This window comes from Eriocheir sinensis, chromosome 1, assembly GCF_024679095.1.
Source record: "Eriocheir sinensis breed Jianghai 21 chromosome 1, ASM2467909v1, whole genome shotgun sequence".
Classification (NCBI taxonomy): domain Eukaryota; kingdom Metazoa; phylum Arthropoda; class Malacostraca; order Decapoda; family Varunidae; genus Eriocheir; species Eriocheir sinensis.
Genome location: NC_066509.1, coordinates 34,722,872 through 34,741,347, shown reverse-complemented (window position 1 = coordinate 34,741,347; position 18,476 = coordinate 34,722,872). Strand labels below are relative to the sequence as shown.

The 18,476-nt window shown below is 44.8% G+C and overlaps 1 protein-coding gene across 2 annotated transcripts; it reads right to left on the bottom strand.

Annotated features, from left to right (window-relative positions):
* Positions 1–939: 939 nt before the first annotated feature.
* On the bottom strand, positions 940–16,811 carry LOC126996028 (uncharacterized). 2 transcript variants are annotated; one of them, XM_050856025.1, is made up of 7 exons: positions 15,872–16,811; positions 12,341–12,645; positions 8,719–8,873; positions 5,517–5,648; positions 4,461–4,569; positions 1,722–1,766; positions 940–1,448 (listed from the first exon to the last, which is right to left on the bottom strand). In XM_050856025.1, the coding sequence occupies exons 2-5, from the start codon at positions 12,531–12,533 to the stop codon at positions 4,549–4,551; spliced, it is 501 nt and encodes a 166-aa protein (XP_050711982.1). In that variant the 5' UTR covers positions 12,534–12,645; positions 15,872–16,811; the 3' UTR covers positions 940–1,448; positions 1,722–1,766; positions 4,461–4,548. The 2 variants fall into 2 exon arrangements, with proteins under 2 accessions (XP_050711982.1, XP_050711991.1); XM_050856034.1 differs by having other exon boundaries at positions 940–1,766; positions 15,872–16,810.
* Between the last annotated feature and the right edge of the window lie 1,665 nt (positions 16,812–18,476).

Sequence of the window (18,476 nt, the reverse complement as noted above, 5' to 3'; positions counted from 1 at the left end):
CCTCCTCCTCTTCGTTCCTCTCCTATCTCCACTTTTATCAAGGTCTGTGTATTTCTCCAATGTGATTTTGGTGGTTTCATTATTTCCTCCTCCAAGTTCAAGTCCATTTTTCTCCCTTTTCCTTCCTCTCTTCCTCCTTTCCTCCTATACTAAAAAATAGCTTAATCTTTCCTCTTCCTCCTCCCATCTTCCTCTTCCTCCTCATCCTTTTCATTTCCCTGTTATCTCCACTTTTATCAAGGTCTGTGTATTTCTCTGGCATAATTTTGGTGGTTTCATTCATTTCTTCCTCCAAGTTCAAGTCCATTTTCCTCCACTTTCCACAACCTCTTCCTCCTTTTCTCCTACACCAAAAAATAGCTTACTCTTTCCTTTTCCTCCTCCTGTCTTCCTTTTCCTCCTCCTCCTTTTCATTCCTCTCCTATCTCCACTTTTAATAAGGTCTGTGTATTTCTCCAGTGTAACTTTAGTGGTTTTGTTCATTTCCTCCTCCAAGTTCAACTCCATTTCTCTCCCTTTTCTTTCCTCCTTTCCTCCTATGCCAAAAAATAGTTTGATCTTTCCTCTTCCTCATCCTCTTCGTTTCCTTGTTATCTCCACTTTTATCAAGGTCTGTGTCTTTGTAAACTTTGCAGAATGGACGAAAAAAACACCAGAAATTGCTTGTATATTTATTGAGCAAACTGACACTTCTTGCAGAGAGAGAGAGAGAGAGAGAGAGAGAGAGAGAGAGAGGGGGGGGTTCCTTATGTGTCTGTGGGGGTTGTCAACACACTGTGGGGGGGTCACCCTGTGGGGCCTGAGAGAGAGAGAGAGAGAGAGAGAGAGAGAGAGAGAGAGAGAGAGAGAGAGACACACACACACACACACACACACACACACACACACACACACACACATTCTTGGCACTAAACTCTGCCAAACTCTTGCAGGGAGGGAGACAGAGACGAGACCACTGAGCCGAGGGAACCAGTCAGGCCTTCAAGATGCTGGGGGAGACGAGACGAGTCCTGTTGGGGAGAAGATGGAGGGAGATTGATTGAAGGGCAGAGATGAGAGAGAGATGGAACTAACTCTCTCTCTCTGTATTTCTATAAAGAGAAGACTAATAAAGTTTGGAAATATATATTACAACGGATATATTTAAACCTACTACTCTTCTTCTTCTTCCTTGTCTCTCCTCTGTCCACCAGTGAGCTATTGTATTCTTCCCTTCCCTTCCCTTCCCTTCCCTTCTCTTCTCTTCCCCTCCCCTCCCAAGATGCCTCCTGGATGCTGAGGGGAGAGAGAGAGAGAGGATGAGATGGCTCTCTCTCTCTCTTCTTTTCAATGGACCTTATACACTTTTACGTTACTTTTTTTTTGTGAGAGAGAGAGAGAGAGAGTTCCACCTTCCAGTCCCTTGCTGAGCTGAGTGACCAGACAGCACCAGCCAGTCAGCTATAGCCCTGAAAAGATATATGGTGGTTAGGTCCTGGTAGATTGTGGTGGAGTGGTAGAAATTGTGGTTGAATGTCAGGTCTTGGGTTGAAATTCTGGGGTTACAGAGTTGAAAAAGTTTTGAACAAGTTGAGTTTTTGGGGTTGAACTTGTGATGACTGATGGTTGAATTGTGGTAGACTGGTAGAGGGATGTTGGGCAAATATTGTGTGGTGGTTAGACCCTGGTAGATTGTGGTAGACTGGCAGAAATCATGGTTGAAAGAGACAATAGTAACTTACCACATATCAGCAACTTCCAGTGCCAGCTTCCATCAGTTGCACGATCTGTAATAATAATAATAATAATAATAATAATAAGAGTATATAAAATTAATCTGTATTTTCTCATTCCTGAGAGAGAGAGAGAGAGAGAGAGAGAGAGTTACCTCCACATCTGAAAAGGAAAAATCTATAATCTTCCTTCCTCTTCCTCCTCCTCACACACACACAAAAATTCTGACACACCAAAGTTATGACCTCCGCAGCAGCAGCAGTTAGACGCTGAATTATAGTCACAAGTTATAGTGTGCGTCGTGCCAAGTCCCTACTGGTGAGCCTGGTTCAGACCCTCACACCAACCACCTCCCAGGGCCAAAACGGAGGTGGGTTGAGTTCTAATGTGTGTTTCCTTGTTTCACGGTACAGAGGAAGGGTCACACACCTAACCCGGGAAATGCCCGCAACTCCTAGGAAAGCCTGGTCAAATGTGTGTTTCTTTAGGTTCACAGTACAGAGGAAGTGTCCCACTACCACCAGGGTCACACACCTAATCCGGGAAATGCCCACAACTCCTAGGAAAGCCTGGTCAAATACGTGTTTCTTTAGGTTCACAGTACAGAAGAAGGGTCACAAAACTACCCCTGGAAATGCCCACAACTCATAGGAAAGCCTGGTGAAATGTGTGTTTCCTTAGGTTCACAGTACAGAGGAAGGGTCACACTACCACCAGTATCACACAACTACCCCGGGAAATGCCCACAACTCCTAGGAAAGCCTGGTCAAATGTGTGTTCCCTTAGGTTCATGGTACAGAGGAAGGGTCAAACTACCACCAGGGTCACACAACTACCCTGGGAAATGCCCACAACTCCTAGGGAAAGCCTTGCCAAATATGTGTTTATTTAGGTTCACGGTACAGAGGAAGGGTCACACTACCACCAGGGTCACACAACTACCCTGGGAAATGCTCACAACTAGGAAAGCCTGGTCAAATGTGTGTTTCCTTAGGTTCACGGTACAGAGGAAGGGTCACACTACCACCAGGGTCACACATCCACCCCGGGAAATGCCCACAAATCCTAAGAAAGCCTTGGCAAATGTGTGTTTCTTTAGGTTCACGGTACAGAGGAAGGGGCACACTACCACCAGGGTCACACACCTACCCCGGGAAATGCCCACAAATCCTAAGAAAGCCTGGTCAAATGTGTGTTTCTTTAGGTTCACAGTACAGAGGAAGGGTCAAACTACTACCTGGGTCACAAAACTACCGCTGGAAATGCCCACAACTCCTAGGAAAGCCTGGTCAAATATGTGTTTCTTTAGGTTCATAGTACAAAGGAATGGTCAAACTGCCACCAGGGTCACAAAACTGCCCCTGGCAATGCCCACAACACCTAGGAAAGCCTGGTCAAATGTGTGTTCCCTTAGGTTCATGGTACAGAGGAAGGTTCACACTACTACTAGGATCACAAAACTACCCCTGGAAATGCCCACAACTCCTAGGAAGGGCCTGGTCAAATGTGTTTCCTTAGGTTCACAGTACAGAAGGGTCAAACTACTACCAGGGTCACAAAACTACCCCTGAAAATGCCCACAAATCCTAGGAAAGCCTTGGCAAATGTGTTTCCCTTAGGTTCATGGTACAGAAGAAGGGTCACACTACCACCAGGGTCACACAACTACCCCTGGAGATGCCCACAACTCCTAGGAAAGCCTGGTCAAATGTGTGTTTTCATAGGTTCACAGTACAGAGGAAGGGTCACACTACCACCAGGGTTACAAAACTACCCCTGGAAATGCCCACAACTCCTAGGAAAGTCTTGTCAAATGTGTGTTTCCTTAGGTTCATAGTACAGAGGAGGGGTCACAAAACTACCCCTGGAAATGCCCACAACTCCTAGGAAAGCCTTGTCAAATGTGTGTTTTCTTAGGTTCACAGTACAGAGGAGGGGTCACAAGACTACCCCTGGAAATGCCCACAACTCCTAGGAAAGCCTGGTCATATGTGTGTTTCTTTAGGTTCACAGTACAGAGGAAGGGTCACAAAACTACCCCTGGAAATGCCCACAGCTCCTAGGAAAGCCTTGTCAAATGTGTGTTTTCTTAGGTTCACAGTACAGAGGAAGGGTCACAAAACTACCCCTGGAAATGCCCACAACTCCTAGGAAAGCCTTGTCAAATGTGTGTTTTCTTAGGTTCACAGTACAGAGGAAGGGTCACAAAACTACCCCTGGAAATGCCCACAACTCCTAGGAAAGCCTGGTCATATGTGTTTCTTTAGGTTCACAGTACAGAGGAAGGGTCACAAAACTACCCCTGGAAATGCCCACAACTCCTAGGAAAGCCTGGTCATATGTGTTTCTTTAGGTTCACAGTACAGAGGAAGGGTCACAAAACTACCACTGGAAATGCCCACAACTCCTAGGAAAGCCTGATCAAATGTGTGTGGCAGTCGAAATGTGGGCCGAGAGAGAGAGAGAGAGAGAGAGAGAGAGAGAGAGAGAGAGAGAGAGCGAGAGAGAGAGAGAGAGAGAGAGAGAGAGAGAATGTTCCATAATAGACTTGGAGCAGAGTGAGGATGACTCATTTTCTCGCCGGCAACACACGCCTCAGTGAATAAGTTACCCGAGTAATACGTTCACCTGGATCACAGTCTGTTCACCCCAGGACGGGAATGAATCAGTATTTTTTTTTTTTTTTTTTTTTACAGCAAAGGAGACAGTTCAAGGGTGTTAAAAAAAAAAAAAAGCCTGGTACTTACTGCTCCTGAATAGAGGTAAAAGGTCTGGTGCTCGAGGTCGCATGTTGCCTCCTGCCCGGGGTCGCCTCAGAGCACGCTGCATCCCGCCTCAACGCTGCTGCTGCTGCTGCTGCAAAAGACGGGTGAATAGATCGTCGGTGGGGATCATGTTTCTTAATGGTCCCTCTGAGCGAGAAAAATGAGAAAAAATCACCCCTCACACAAACCATTTCATAATATATATCAAAGCATTTGTGATCAGTTTATGCATCATCTATTTTGGGGGGTATAATTATATCATGGCACAAATTTTGCCCGTCGCTGCTGCTGGGTTAATATGCTTGCTTGTATATCACTTGAACACAATGCATGCTTTGAAGAAGTCTGAACTAGGCTGTGATACACACACACACACACACACACACACACAGTACAGAGGAAGGGTCACACTACCACCAGGGGCACAAAACTAACCCTGGAAATGCCCACAACTCACCCACAGCCCACAACCCACGGCCCGGTAGCTCAGTGGGTAGAGCGTCTGCCTCACAACCAGAAGGGCTGGGGTTCAATTCCCCGGCCGGGTGAAGATGAGTTGGGTCTTTCACGTGTAGCCCCTGTTCACCTAGCAGTGACGCGACGTCAGGCAAGGAGTTGTGGCCTCGTTGTGGCGGTGTGTTGTGCGTGAGTGGTCTCAGTCCTGCCCAAAGATTGGTACTACAAGCTCTGTGCTCTTCCGTAGGGGAACGGCTGGCTGGCTGACCCGCAGCAGACCAAGAGCTGAATTACACACACACACACACACACACACACACACTTCCATTCCATTCTGTTGTAAATATCTTAAATAATGTTTAGTTTGCGTACATACATGGCTTAATGATGCTACTATAAGAATTCTAGTATAGTCAAACCATTTCATATAGTCTGGGCGTTCAATTCCGTGGGTCCTTTCCTCCCCTCTGCTCTGCCACACAGTCCCAACACCTGTCCCTTCCTCTCATATGCTACCATTAAGAATCATGATCCTCACTGCTACCGGGTTAAATATACAGGACTAACATGCCAGGGACTCACCAAGCAGGCTGTGTTGGGGAGGTAGTCCAGGCCACACTCTTCCAGCATGTCAGTAGCCACGGACAGGGGGATGTCACTCACTGCCGCCAAGTACATCAACCGGTACAGCAGGTCCAGGGAGAAGATCTTGACCTTTGGGGGGGGGGGGGGGGAGAGAGAGAGAGAGAGAGAGAGAGAGAGAGAGAGAGAGAGAGAGAGAGAGAGAGAGAGAGAGAGAGAGAGATTCAACATTACTATTTATGTTATATTAATTTACAAGATGCATTCAACTTAGCCGTAACATTTTCCACCTCAGCCTTCACCCCTCAACACACACACAAAAAAAGAGAGAGAGAGAGAGAGAGAGAGAGAGAGAGAGAGAGAGAGAGAGAGAGAGAGAGAGAGAGAGAGAGAGAGAGAGAGAGAGAGAGAGAGAGAGAGAGAGAGAGAGAGAGAGAGAGAGAGAGAGAGAGAGAGAGAGAGAGAGAGAGAGAGAGAGAGAGAGAGAGAGAGTCTTGGGAGTATATGTTACCAGGCTACCAGTGAAGGCGACATCTGTGCCAATCTCAGTGGACGGCTTACATTTGTGGGTGTTTGTTAAGGCAAAATCCGTGCCAATCTCAGTGGACGGGCTACATTTGTGGGTGTTTGTTAAGGCAAAATCCGTGCCAATCTCAGTGGACGGGCTACATTTGTGGGTGTTTGTTAAGGCAAAATCCATGCCAATCTCAGCGGACGGGCTACATTTGTGGGTGTTTGTTAAGGCAAAATCCATGCCAATCTCAGCGGACGGGCTACATTTGTGGGTGTTTGTTAAGGCAAAATCCATGCCAATCTCAGCGGATGAGTTACATTTGTGGGTGTTTGTTAAGTCTTGTGTTTCTGCAAGCACCACTGCCACTTCAGTTATAAAAAAATCTGTAATCCTTCAACAGAACACATCACTGTTTGTAGGTTTGACCACTCATGAGAGCAAATGTAACTGAAAAAAAGTAGTGTCTCACCAATAGCATTTAACTGGTGTCTGAAAAATAACATTATTTAAGTGATCTTGAAATACATACCCATATAAGGGGCTGATTGCTGCCTCCATCCCAGAAACTTCACCCAGTTTTCCCATTTACAACTTTCCTAGCACCAGATTTGTCTTGCTGAAATAAAAGACTTCTGACTGACTTGTCATGAGTAATATAAAACACCTTAACCCCTTGACTGCAGATTTCCTACCAGAAGACATCACCAAGCTACAGGAATGGGACAAAAAGTGGCTGCTACAATTCAATATGAAGAAAATGTAAAGTCCTGCACCTTGGGAGGGGATATCCAGCACACCAATACCGCATGAGAAACACTCCACTATCCACCACAGAGGCAGAGAAAGACCTGGGAGTGTATGTTACCAGGCTACCAGTGAAGGGATATCCAGCACACCAATACCACATGGGAAACACTCCACTATCCACCACAGAGGCAGAGAAAGACCTGGGAGTGTATGTTACCAGGCTACCAGTGAAGGGATATCCAGCACACCAATACCACATGGGAAACACTCCACTATCCACCACAGAGGCAGAGAAAGACCTGGGAGTGTATGTTACCAGGCTACCAGTGAAGGGATATCCAGCACACCAATACCACATGGCAAACACTCCACTATCCACCACAGAGGCAGAGAAAGACCTGGGAGTGTATGTTACCAGGCTACCAGTGAAGGGATATCCAGCACACCAATACCACATGGGAAACACTCCACTATCCACCACAGAGGCAGAGAAAGACCTGGGAGTGTATGTTACCAGGCTACCAGTGAAGGGATATCCAGCACACCAATACCACATGAGAAACACTCCACTATCCACCACAGAGGCAGAGAAAGACCTGGGAGTGTATGTTACCAGGCTACCAGTGAAGGGATATCCAGCACACCAATACCACATGGGAAACACTCCACTATCCACCACAGAGGCAGAGAAAGACCTGGGACTATATGTTACCAGGCTACCAGTGAAGGCCAAATCCGTGACCATCACAGCGGACGGGTTAAGTTAAACTTGATAAACTGAGATTTGGAGACAGGACCCCATGTGTATCATGTATATCACAACTAAGTAAATACAACTAGGTATGTACACCATTTAAAACCACAGAGCAGAGAACACCTGAGCCCGGCGACATCATTCTTTTCTTTTGTGAGTGTTTCTCGCGGCAGAATGAGTGAGCATTCACACCTTTAACTTTATGGTAATCATTGATGAGTCACTGTTGAGGAAAAAGTTAATGGATAAGCATAAGCCAGTGGAGAGGGAGAGAGGGAAGTGGAGAGGGAGAGTGGTGAGGGAGAGAAAATGGGGAGAGAGGAAGTGGGTGGGAGAAAGAAGAACGTGGGGAGGGAGAGAGGGAGATGGGGAAGGAGAGAAAGAAGTGGGGAGATAAAATGGAAAGTAGGGAGGGAGGGAGGGAAGTGGGGAGGGAGAGAGAGGGAACTGGGCAGGGAGAGAGGGAAGAGGGGAGGGAGAGAGAGGGAACTGGGCAGGGAGTGTGAGAGAGAGAGCTTGGGCAGTAGTAGTAGTAGTAGTAGTAGAAAGTAATATCGAAGAATGGAGGTTGTGTAGGGAGTGTGGGGGGCAGCAGGAGCAGGAAAGGGGATGACAGAGGAAGGGGTTGGGTTTTAAATAACAACTCTACAGCATGTCACAATACACTGCCTCCAGAACAACAAGCCAAGCCACCAAAACTCTGAGCACCTCACCACTAAAGTTATGATTTCGTTGTGGTCCAGGAAGTCCTCAGAAGTTAGCATGCCTCTACTACACACACACACACACACACACACACAGCCTTAGTGATGGAACACGGGTGGCTTGTGCTGGACTGAACTCTAGTGGTGAAGTACAGAGGGTTGTATTGAAGGTAAGGCATCATGACATATTCTAAATCTTACTGTAGAGCGACATCACTCCAGCAATGTTATCACTTCCATCCCATAGCTTGTCCAAATCTACTTCCCTTCCTCTCCCTCCCTCTCAGCCATCCCATCTACAACTACTACTTTTTTTTTTACAATAAAGGAAACAGCTTAAGGGCAGAAGAAAGAAAACAATAATGAAAAAAAACTACCAATCACTGCTCCTATAAAAAAGTTAAGGAGTGGCCAAAAGAAATCAATTTACTACTACTACTACTACTACTACTACTACTACTACTTCCACTACACAGCACTCACCCATCCAGTCTTGAGGTGAGCTGCTTGGCCAGGAAGGGAGAGTGTGGATGGGGCAGCCATGGCCACCCTCACTGTGCTGGCCTCTGCCCTGCCTGACGATGGCCTGCCCTGTATGCCGGGGCCATGGCCATCCTTGTGCCTCAGCCCCACACACCCTGAGGAGAGGAGGGCAGTGTGTGAGGGGGAGTTGCTCACAAAGAGACTGCTGGGGGAGTGGACCGGGCCTGACTGTTGGCTGTGTGAAGGGTACAGGCAGGAGGAGAGGGAGGGAGGGAGGGAGGTGGGGAGGGAGAGAGAGAAGTAAGGAGAGAGGGAGGGAAAAGATGGGAGGGAGAGAGGAAAGTGGGAGGGAGAGAAGGAAGTAAGGAGAGAGAGAGAAAAATAGAAGGGAAAGTGGGGAAGAGAGAGAGAGAGAGAGAGAGAGAGAGAGAGAGAGAGAGAGAGAGAGAGAGAGAGAGAGAGAGAGAGAGAGAGAGAGAGAGAGAGAGAGAGAGAGAGAGAGAGAGAGAGAGAGAGAGAGAGAGAGAGAGAGATGACAACGTAATTTTTTTGTTTGTTTTTACAATAAAGGAAGGAGATCAAGGGCAACAAAAAGAAAGTGTATAAAAAGCCCACTAATCGCTGTTCCTATAAAAGAGAGAAGTACAGACTATAGTCCAACCAAATTGTGGAGTCCATTTGGGCGCAGGCTCCCGCGGGTCCTTTCCTCCCTCTGCTCTGCCACACAGTGCCAACACCTGTCTCTTCCTCTCACATGTAAGGTAAAGGTAACATAGGAGAGGAAAAAATAGGTGTTGGGACTGTGTGGCAGAGCGGAGGGGAGAAATGGACCCGCGGGAGCCTCCGCCCAAACGGACCCGACAATTTGGTTGGACTATAGGGATGTACCGACACCAAAATTTTGACCGATACTGATACCCCAATATTTGACCGATACCGATACCTGTGCACTGATTAAATTTTTATACAACAACTCCAGCCGCTAAAGGGCAACATCAAATGTTAAGAAAAAAAGACCCACTACTCGTTGCTCCACCACAGAAGGGAAGTGTTAACACACACACCCATGAGTTTCGACAAGGGGCGAGAGAGCAGGCGCCTCATGAGGTCTACTTGACTCAACTAGGTTAGCTTTATTAATTGCCACACATTTAGGCAGAAGACTGTGAAGAGATCCCCAGACCCTGGCAGCGTGCTCCGCTGCGGAGCGACCGTCTGAGGCAGCCAATTGAGGCAAATGAGGCGAGTGGAGGGGCTCCGCCAATCCCGCGCCGAAGCTACTAAACCTGTATTGTACGCGTCCGCAGTGCCAAAGGCTACACTGTATACTAAGTATTATACACAGTACCCTCTTGAGGTTCGCGCTTGCTTCATTCCGAAGGTATGGCGCTAAACTCGAGGATCGCGAAACTCGAGGTATTGAAATCCATGTAAGAGCGCTCATTGGTTCCGACCTGTGGAAACTAATGACTTTTTTTTTTTGTACTTTACTCCCTTGTTATCACAATTTTTTCGACTTTACTCCCTTGTTATCTCAAAATACGTACCTTGGTAATAGGCAGAAAATTGGAAGTGAGAACAGGTTGTTTTAAGCCGCAGTTGAAGGCGGCTGTCTCACAATTGGCTGGCAGTTCTGAATACACGCTTGTGATCCACGTGGTGTCGTCTGCTAAAGTAAGGGTAGTCGCTCGCGGTCACCCGTGGGGCAGATGGACAAACCTAGATTTTTCTGGTAGTTTTCTGTGTTATGAAATAATCTGGTAACTCTTTATGTTAAAAATCATTAAATCACTCATATCATGACTGACTTTTCAATGCCTGTTGAATGTAAACCGCTGCCGCCGCCGCAAAATAGCTCCCAGAGGTTCAACTTGTTTACTGTTTCCATATTTCCCTCACCGCTCACAAAGATCACAAGCAGACAGACTACAACAAAACCAGGCAAATTAATACTTTTAATGCTGTGTATTCCCACATGTGTGGTGGACACAGAATGACTAATTTCATTGGGGAGATATTTCTCGCAACACCGGCCAGTGTAGTGGACCTTCTTCTTTTGACCTGTAATGCTTTGTATCGCTTCCTAGGTCCTCCTTCTCCACACTTTTATACTTCACAACATGCACTTGGGGCCGCTTTCACAGTCATTTTGTTTGCTTTGGTCGTTACCAATGGCGGCGATCGCCGCTATAGTATTTCCGCGTGAAACTGGTCAATGGGTAGTGGTGGCTGCGGGGTTAGCCCAGCACCGCACTAACCAAACACTTTCACCATCTCTCGCCTTGTGTGCAGCCACCACTACCCCGTCGGTCAGTTTCACGTGAAAAACTAAGCGACGTCACAACATTACCAGATTGTCGTACTCAGCCGATTATATTTCCCGACATCTTACCCCTAAACTGTCTTCTGGGCTCCAATAACGAAACTCATTTACAGTTATCGTTAAAAGAGTTAGATGTTTCCTGGCAATAGTTAGGCGCCAGAAAACAATAAATACTATGCTTGAGTACAACAGTCTGGCAACGGTGAGCTGCGATCGCCGCCATTGGTAACGATCAAAACAAACAAGTGACTGTAGAAGCAGCCCCAAGTTACTTAACAGTGTGCACTTATACACTTCACCCTGAGCTTAGGTGTTTTTCTGTCCTTTTCTCTCGCTGATTTTGCTGTTCTATGCCCTTTTGCTATTTTTCACAATTACTTTTCACTGTCGCTGCCATGCATTACAGGTCAAAAGAAGAAGAAGAAGAAGAAGGGGAAACAACACCGGGAGATCTACAATTTTCACTGACTGGAGAAAAAGTTTTCTGGACTGTGGTTCCCCATCACGGGGTGTTCTCTTATCTTGTTAATCAAGTAGTAAGCAAAGCAGCTCTGCCAGTCCAATTTACGAGTCTCTTGGTGGGCCATCTTCCACTGCTCCTCAGCCACTGCCGTCGTCTGTTTGTTTACATGCAGCCGTGAGGTACCCACGCACCCATGCTCGTACTCACAACCGTTTTCCATTCATAAGGACAACCAACAACTCGCTCCCGGTTGGGCATACAGGCAACCGCAGTTGCCCATAGCCCCAATGGTTGGACACCGCCTTTTAAGGCAGCACGCATGACGCCGACGGTAGGTAGATGTGACCCGTACATTTCAGAGCAACGTGAAACTCGTGGCAGTAATGCGCAAAACTCGTGATGGTAAGAATTTAGGACTAAGCGCTAAACTAGAGGATCGCGAAACTCAGATAGCGCGAAACTCGAGAGGGTACTGTACCTGTATTCAAAGTAATATGAATCATATCGTTTAGTGATGAAAATTAAATCGCGGAAAATTCCAAACTGTGTAGTATCATGATCCTAGATAATTACATTTTTCTAATATTTTTTCAGTAATTTAGAAAATCCAATTTCTATTGAACAAAATTATATTTGCAACGAGTGACATGCGACGTACAAAACTACTTCAGGTATTGGTATCAGCAGAAAATCAGCCGATACCAATACTCATATAATGTGCCGATACCAATACTCATAAAATGTGCCGATACCACCGATACCAATACATCGGCACATCCCTAGTAAAAAGTGTCCAAAGGAGAGGTCAGAGTGCTTAAGAATGCTGGCTTGCTTACCTGCCTTGCCCTGCGCCTCGGCAAGGGTTGTGCGCATCTTCTCCAGCAGCATAAAGGTCTGCCTCTGGTCGCCTTGGCTGGGGCTTCTCATCAGATGCCTCCGCTCTGCAGATTTCGTTCTTGGCGGCTCCCTGCGCGGCCGTCCTCCACAGGGTGGGGTCACACGCCTCCCTGAACCGTGACACCTCCTCATCTGAGCTGCTGGAGCCAGACATGGTCCTCGGCAACACAGCTTCTTAGTCTTCTTGAGGGCTCTATCACTGTGAGCGGCCTGGCAGGTGCTCACGCTCCCCTACACTGCACACCTGGGGACAAGCATTGCACTGAATGACACATCCAGAGTAATACCCCATCCCTCTCTCCTTGGCCCCACCGTGATACCTTACTAGATTTACATACTTGGCTTCTCTTATTTCAACAACACATCAGAGCTTGACACTTTTTGCTCGGACAAAGCGTACTCTTCAGCTTCTTTTCCTACTATTGTCCATGGAAATGGCTAAACGGGAGTCAAGTGGAGGAATGCTCCTGTTATGTGGCGTTAGGTCTAATTAGATTATTATTATTATTATTATTATTATTATCATTATTATTATCATTATTATCATTATTATTATTATTATTATTATTATTATTATCATTATTATCATCATTATTAGTGAGATTCATGAAAGGGCTCCGATTACCTAACCTAATCAAAACAAACTCCTACCTAATATAACCTAACTTGACCCAACCTAACTAAAGCATATCTAACATAACTATAACCTAATATAACCTAGCCCCCCAAGCTGCCATGTGCTAGGCCGCACTCTTATACTTTATACTGTTATACATCAATATTTTGCAGTTTCTTTAGTTTTCTGTAAGGTATTAACCCTTTCACACACCAAAAGATTAATAAGTTTCTCTTTCCACTGTGACATCCGTCTGGGGCTCCCCAGGGGGCGTTGCGGAATGGCCTGACTGTGCGGCGAAAAAAAAAATCATGTTATCAATTTCAGCCACGGGTATTCTTTTTTCCTGCCATTATTATACATCGTTCATTTTGGAAGAGATTATTCTGCCTTATGAAGGAAAAAATATCATGAAATGCAAATAAATAGCAAAGTTTACCATCTTCGAAAAAAAATTGATTAAAGAAAAATAATAAATGCTTACGTTCATCACCTCGTAGCTCAAAACTTCCTGAGACGACTTTTTATGATTTATATGCCAATAAAAGAGGATTATTTTTATGAGGATTCCAACGCTATTATTGGAATTTTCATACGACCAGTAATTCTTGAGAAGATGGAGGATAACTTTATTTTTCTATCTCTTCTGTTCTCTCCAGCAGAAGAAACAGCTCAAGGGCAGCAAACAAAACACAATGGGCAGGTCAAGGCGGTCAAAATAGAAGTCAATTTTGTCTGGAATAGAGTTTTGATAATAATAACAGATATAACTATTAGCCCACTGCACTTATTTGCTGTCTGGAACAACTTCGCCAGACGCAATAATAATCATAATAAATAACACTAAGTCTCTCCCTGACACTCTGCTGGAGTTTTTTTTTCACTTTTTCCACCATCACCATCATAATCATCATCATGCTCTGTACAAGTGTGTCTCAAATTCTCTTTACTTGATAGTTTCTTAGCCAGATTTTCTACTAGTAACAGTTACTTGTCCCTACGAAAATAAAACAAAATATCGTATCACGGCACGATCACTTTACATTGGAAGTAAGAATAAATTTCACCAAACTGTAATCCAGGCTTACCAGGCTCCAGAGACAGCTTAAAGGGGCAACAGTCCGCGCTCACAGGCTGCCTGCTGAGAGGCAACTCAGCCACGGGCAGTTATCACATCAAATCCAACAGCACAAGAGAGTTGACCATTAGTTTATTTTATAGGTCTAGCTTGGATCTTTGATTCAAAAAATTTTGACGCAATTTTGAACGATACTTTATTTTTGGCGATTTTTTAAAAGTTTTTTGACGCGTTTCGAGTCAAAAGCTCAGATGCAGACGATTCCATTTTGACGGGAATGGCATCATGGTGCGTGAAAGGATTAATTACTGCACTGCACTAGAGTAATATAATACCGTACAACACATAATATAATGTAAGAATTAGCCTCATGCGAGATGGCTGCCCTTATTTCCATATCAGCCTCCATCCCACATGAGGTTAACTCTGACATTATGTGTTGTATCATTACTCTCAATGCAGTGCAGTAACTACTAACTAATGACTTTTGGAAAATTGAATACCAAAATAATGATGTATAAAGTTAATGACCGCAGCCTAGCTCATCGTATTTTGGCAGCGGAAGGTCAGGTTAGATTATATTATATTCTGATTTATCAAATTTGTGAAGTTCAATTGTTTACAATAAATATGTGATACACCATTGCTGACCATGGCAGAAGAGGAAGCGACGGTCATCATCATATTTTACGAGAGGGCTGCCTTTAGTGCCATATTAGCAGAAAAATTACACTAACACTAAGGAGCGGCAATAAAGGAAATATTGGCTGTTGTTGAAAAAGGGTCAGCCACCTTTTGCTGTGTTAAAATACATTATGGATGCTTTTTTTGTCCCTGAATGCAATGCAGTAAAGAATGACTTTCAGTTATTAGAAGAAATTTTGATATAACAATGCAAAACATGAAAACACGGGAGGGGGGCGTTAGGTAGGTTGTTAAATTAGATTAGTTTAACACGTTTAGTGCAGCGCGGCTGACTACCCTTCACCCTTCACATATTCCAGAGTATTAAATATGGATAGACGGATGTTCTACGGCCACTCAGCGTCATCTGCAGAGAATGACAATGACCCCGATGATGATGCAAGTTTGGATGATTCATCTGATTCAACCTCCAGGACAGAAATGATATCAGTAATGGAGGCAGCAAGGTGGCTTCAAAGATAGCATAAAAGGTGTCCACTTTCTGTCAGGTGTGTGAGGGAAACCCATACATGTGTGTCTCATGTTTTGCCACCAAGCATGCTTGAAATGGAGCTGGCATTGTATAGCTTATAAATTATTTACCCCAAACACACAACAAATACCCTGCGAAACAACCTGTACTGCTGGCCGGGCTTTATATAACCAGCCACCTAAAACATTAAAGAAACAACTCCCTAGTAGAACACACGCCCCACCTTGACTCTCACCACACACCTGTACACCCAACACCTGCCCCAACACTCACACAGCCCCCAACACCTGCCCCAACACTCACACAGCCCCCAACACCTGCCCCAACACCTGCCCCAACACTCACACAGCCCCCAACACCTGCCCCAACACTCACACAGCCCCCAACACCTGCCCCAACACTCACACAGCCCCCAACACCTGCCACAGGTGTTGGGGGATGCGACACACCGCCCCGGCGGCCGAGAGGTAAACAAACACCTTTTTCCCTCCTCAACGCCTTTAGCGGCTTACTTAAGGGCTGCCATTGTCTGTGAAGTCTCGTACGCAGCTGCTGAAGGCTGGAGCACTGTAGCAATACTCGGATATAGCGTAAAATACCTGCAATGATGAGGATGCTGGGTTCAAGGTAGTAGTAGTAGTAGTAGTAGTAGTCGGTCGGGAGTTTTGCCTTGGTAACGGCACTCCCTGATGTGTCTGCTGTCTGGGTCTATTGTTTTCCTTTTTCTTTCATTCTTTTTTCTCTTATTGTCCAAAACTTGTGTACTGTTGTTTTCGTTTGTTCGGTGTGTTCATTTTCAAATAAAAATTTTCCAATGGTGTCGATCGTCCTTGTCTTCCTCGTAAGGCTGTTGCAGCCTCGCGCACTATACATTCAAAAATAGAAAAACATTACATGTGATGTCAGTGGACTATGCTAAAGCATATGATTCAGTAAAAAGGGACAGCTTGATCAGCATATTAATGGACTACAAAATTCATCCCAACTTAATAGATGTAGTGACTGGAATATATACAGACGATACCACAGATATAGCAATAGGAGGAGATAAAGAAATCGAAATGATAGTGACCAGCGGCATCAGACAGGGCTGTACAGCTTCCACTACCTTATTTAAATTATTGACATACGTAACAATAGACACACTGGAAAAAGAAGGAGGCTACCAAGACGGAAACTTTAAGTTAAGTGCTCTGTACTATGCAGACGATGGATTATTAATGGCAAGAACAGGTGAAGAAATGAGTAAAATGATAGATGTACTGGCTAACCTAAGCAATCACACAGGCCTCAGAATAAATAGAGATAAGAGTAGTATTATAATATTTAATAAAAAAGAGCAGCCTGAACAGATACGAGGTATCAAAGTTAGTAAAGACATTAAATATTTAGGAGTAACAGTGAGTAATAAGAAAAATTGCTTCAAAATTCAAAAAGAGCATTCTATACAAAAAGCTAAGAAACTTGCCAGTTTAACATATCCAGTCATTGCACAGAGCTGTAACACAATTCTTATCGGGAAAACTTACTGGAAGAGTATTGTCTTACCAACAATTTTATATGCATCTAGTACTTTAGCCTATACCAAAGATGAAATTCAAAAGTTACAGAGGATTGAAAATTCCGTGTATAGGGCAATCCTGGGAGCACCAAGCTATGCTCAAGTTCCAGCCTTGAGCAGTGGCGTCACCAGGGAAAAAAATTTGGGGGGGCTTTAGCCCCTAGGTAATGATACGTGGATTCTCCATGCTTTATTGCTTTTTCATGCATCTTTTTCCAGCCTCTAAAGCCATCGTTGGTGAATGTTACTTCTTTGTGACCAACACTACCGCCAAAAAGTCTACATGGAAAACAATAAACTCGGTCATTAGTCACAGAGTATTCCAGCCACTCATACCTTTTATACCACTCATATTGGAAAGACCTGGTCTGAGAACCGGACTGTAATTTAGGATACACTTTAAGTCTCGGCTGTGTGGGTCCCTCTTCTGGCTTTGTGGCTAGATCCTGCACCTGCTCTTTAACAGGTGTTAGTATGTCAGCATTGTCAGGATTATCACTTGTACTGGGTTGTACCTAAAAAAGATGTATGAAATATGTTAAACTGTACCAGAAAAAAAAAAAAAGTTATAGTCATAAATAATATTTTGAAGGTCGAATTTCTGGTTCCAACAGTCCCAATTCCCATTTAAAATAAATAATTGAAATTGAATTTATTCATGCACCAACCCTCGAGGAGTATATGGCGCTCAATTTCCCCCAGAATACGACCCACAATGGTCGGTTTTGCATCCAGGTACCTTAGCGTACCTAATTATGGCTAGGTGAACCAGAGCGACGGGTTTGAAAGGGTTGTTGCTCATACAACCCCACTCGTTCGGGAATCGAACCCAAATTCTCTCGGTTGTGAGTCGAGACTCGAGAGTGTTACCAATATCACCATTCACCACAAGTAAATAAGTAAACATATTAAAACTTTAGCTAACAACAACATCAATGATGACAACGCCAATAACGTGAACAATGACATCAACAACAGCGACGACATACACAACAATGCTAACAACGACGACAATAACAACGAAATAAGAACTTTAGTAAAGGAACTTACAGATATAGGGATGGTTTCAGGAGCTTGGGTAAGTTGGGGTTAGAGTCAGATTGACGGTTAGGCCTATCTGGGTTTCCTTCTGATTTTCATCCCTGCAGTATCCACATCCTCATTTTTTGGCTTTGAGCTATGCTAGGACGAACACAAAGAACTTCCTTATATCACCAGGGAATCCTTAGACCTTTTCATGATGATTCATCACCTGAAGCAGAATGAGTGGCTAGTCACACCGCTAGTGTCGTATCTGCAGGTGTTCCAAATTCCAATTAGTCTACAGGCCTATAGGAAAAAGCAAATACTCTTTACATTACTATAAAATACGATAGTAAAGCATTTCTTACCCTGTTAACCAAATTCTTAAGCTAGTGTTATCCTAAGCTACATTAAAGTCTGTTTCACAGTACAGACATACAGGCATAGGCTACACACACCAATTACTGACACACACACACACACACACACACACACACACACACACAGTACAGACATACAGGCATAGGCTACACACACACACACACACACACACACACACACACACACACATAGTACAGACATACAGACATAGGCTACACGCACCAAACACACACACACAC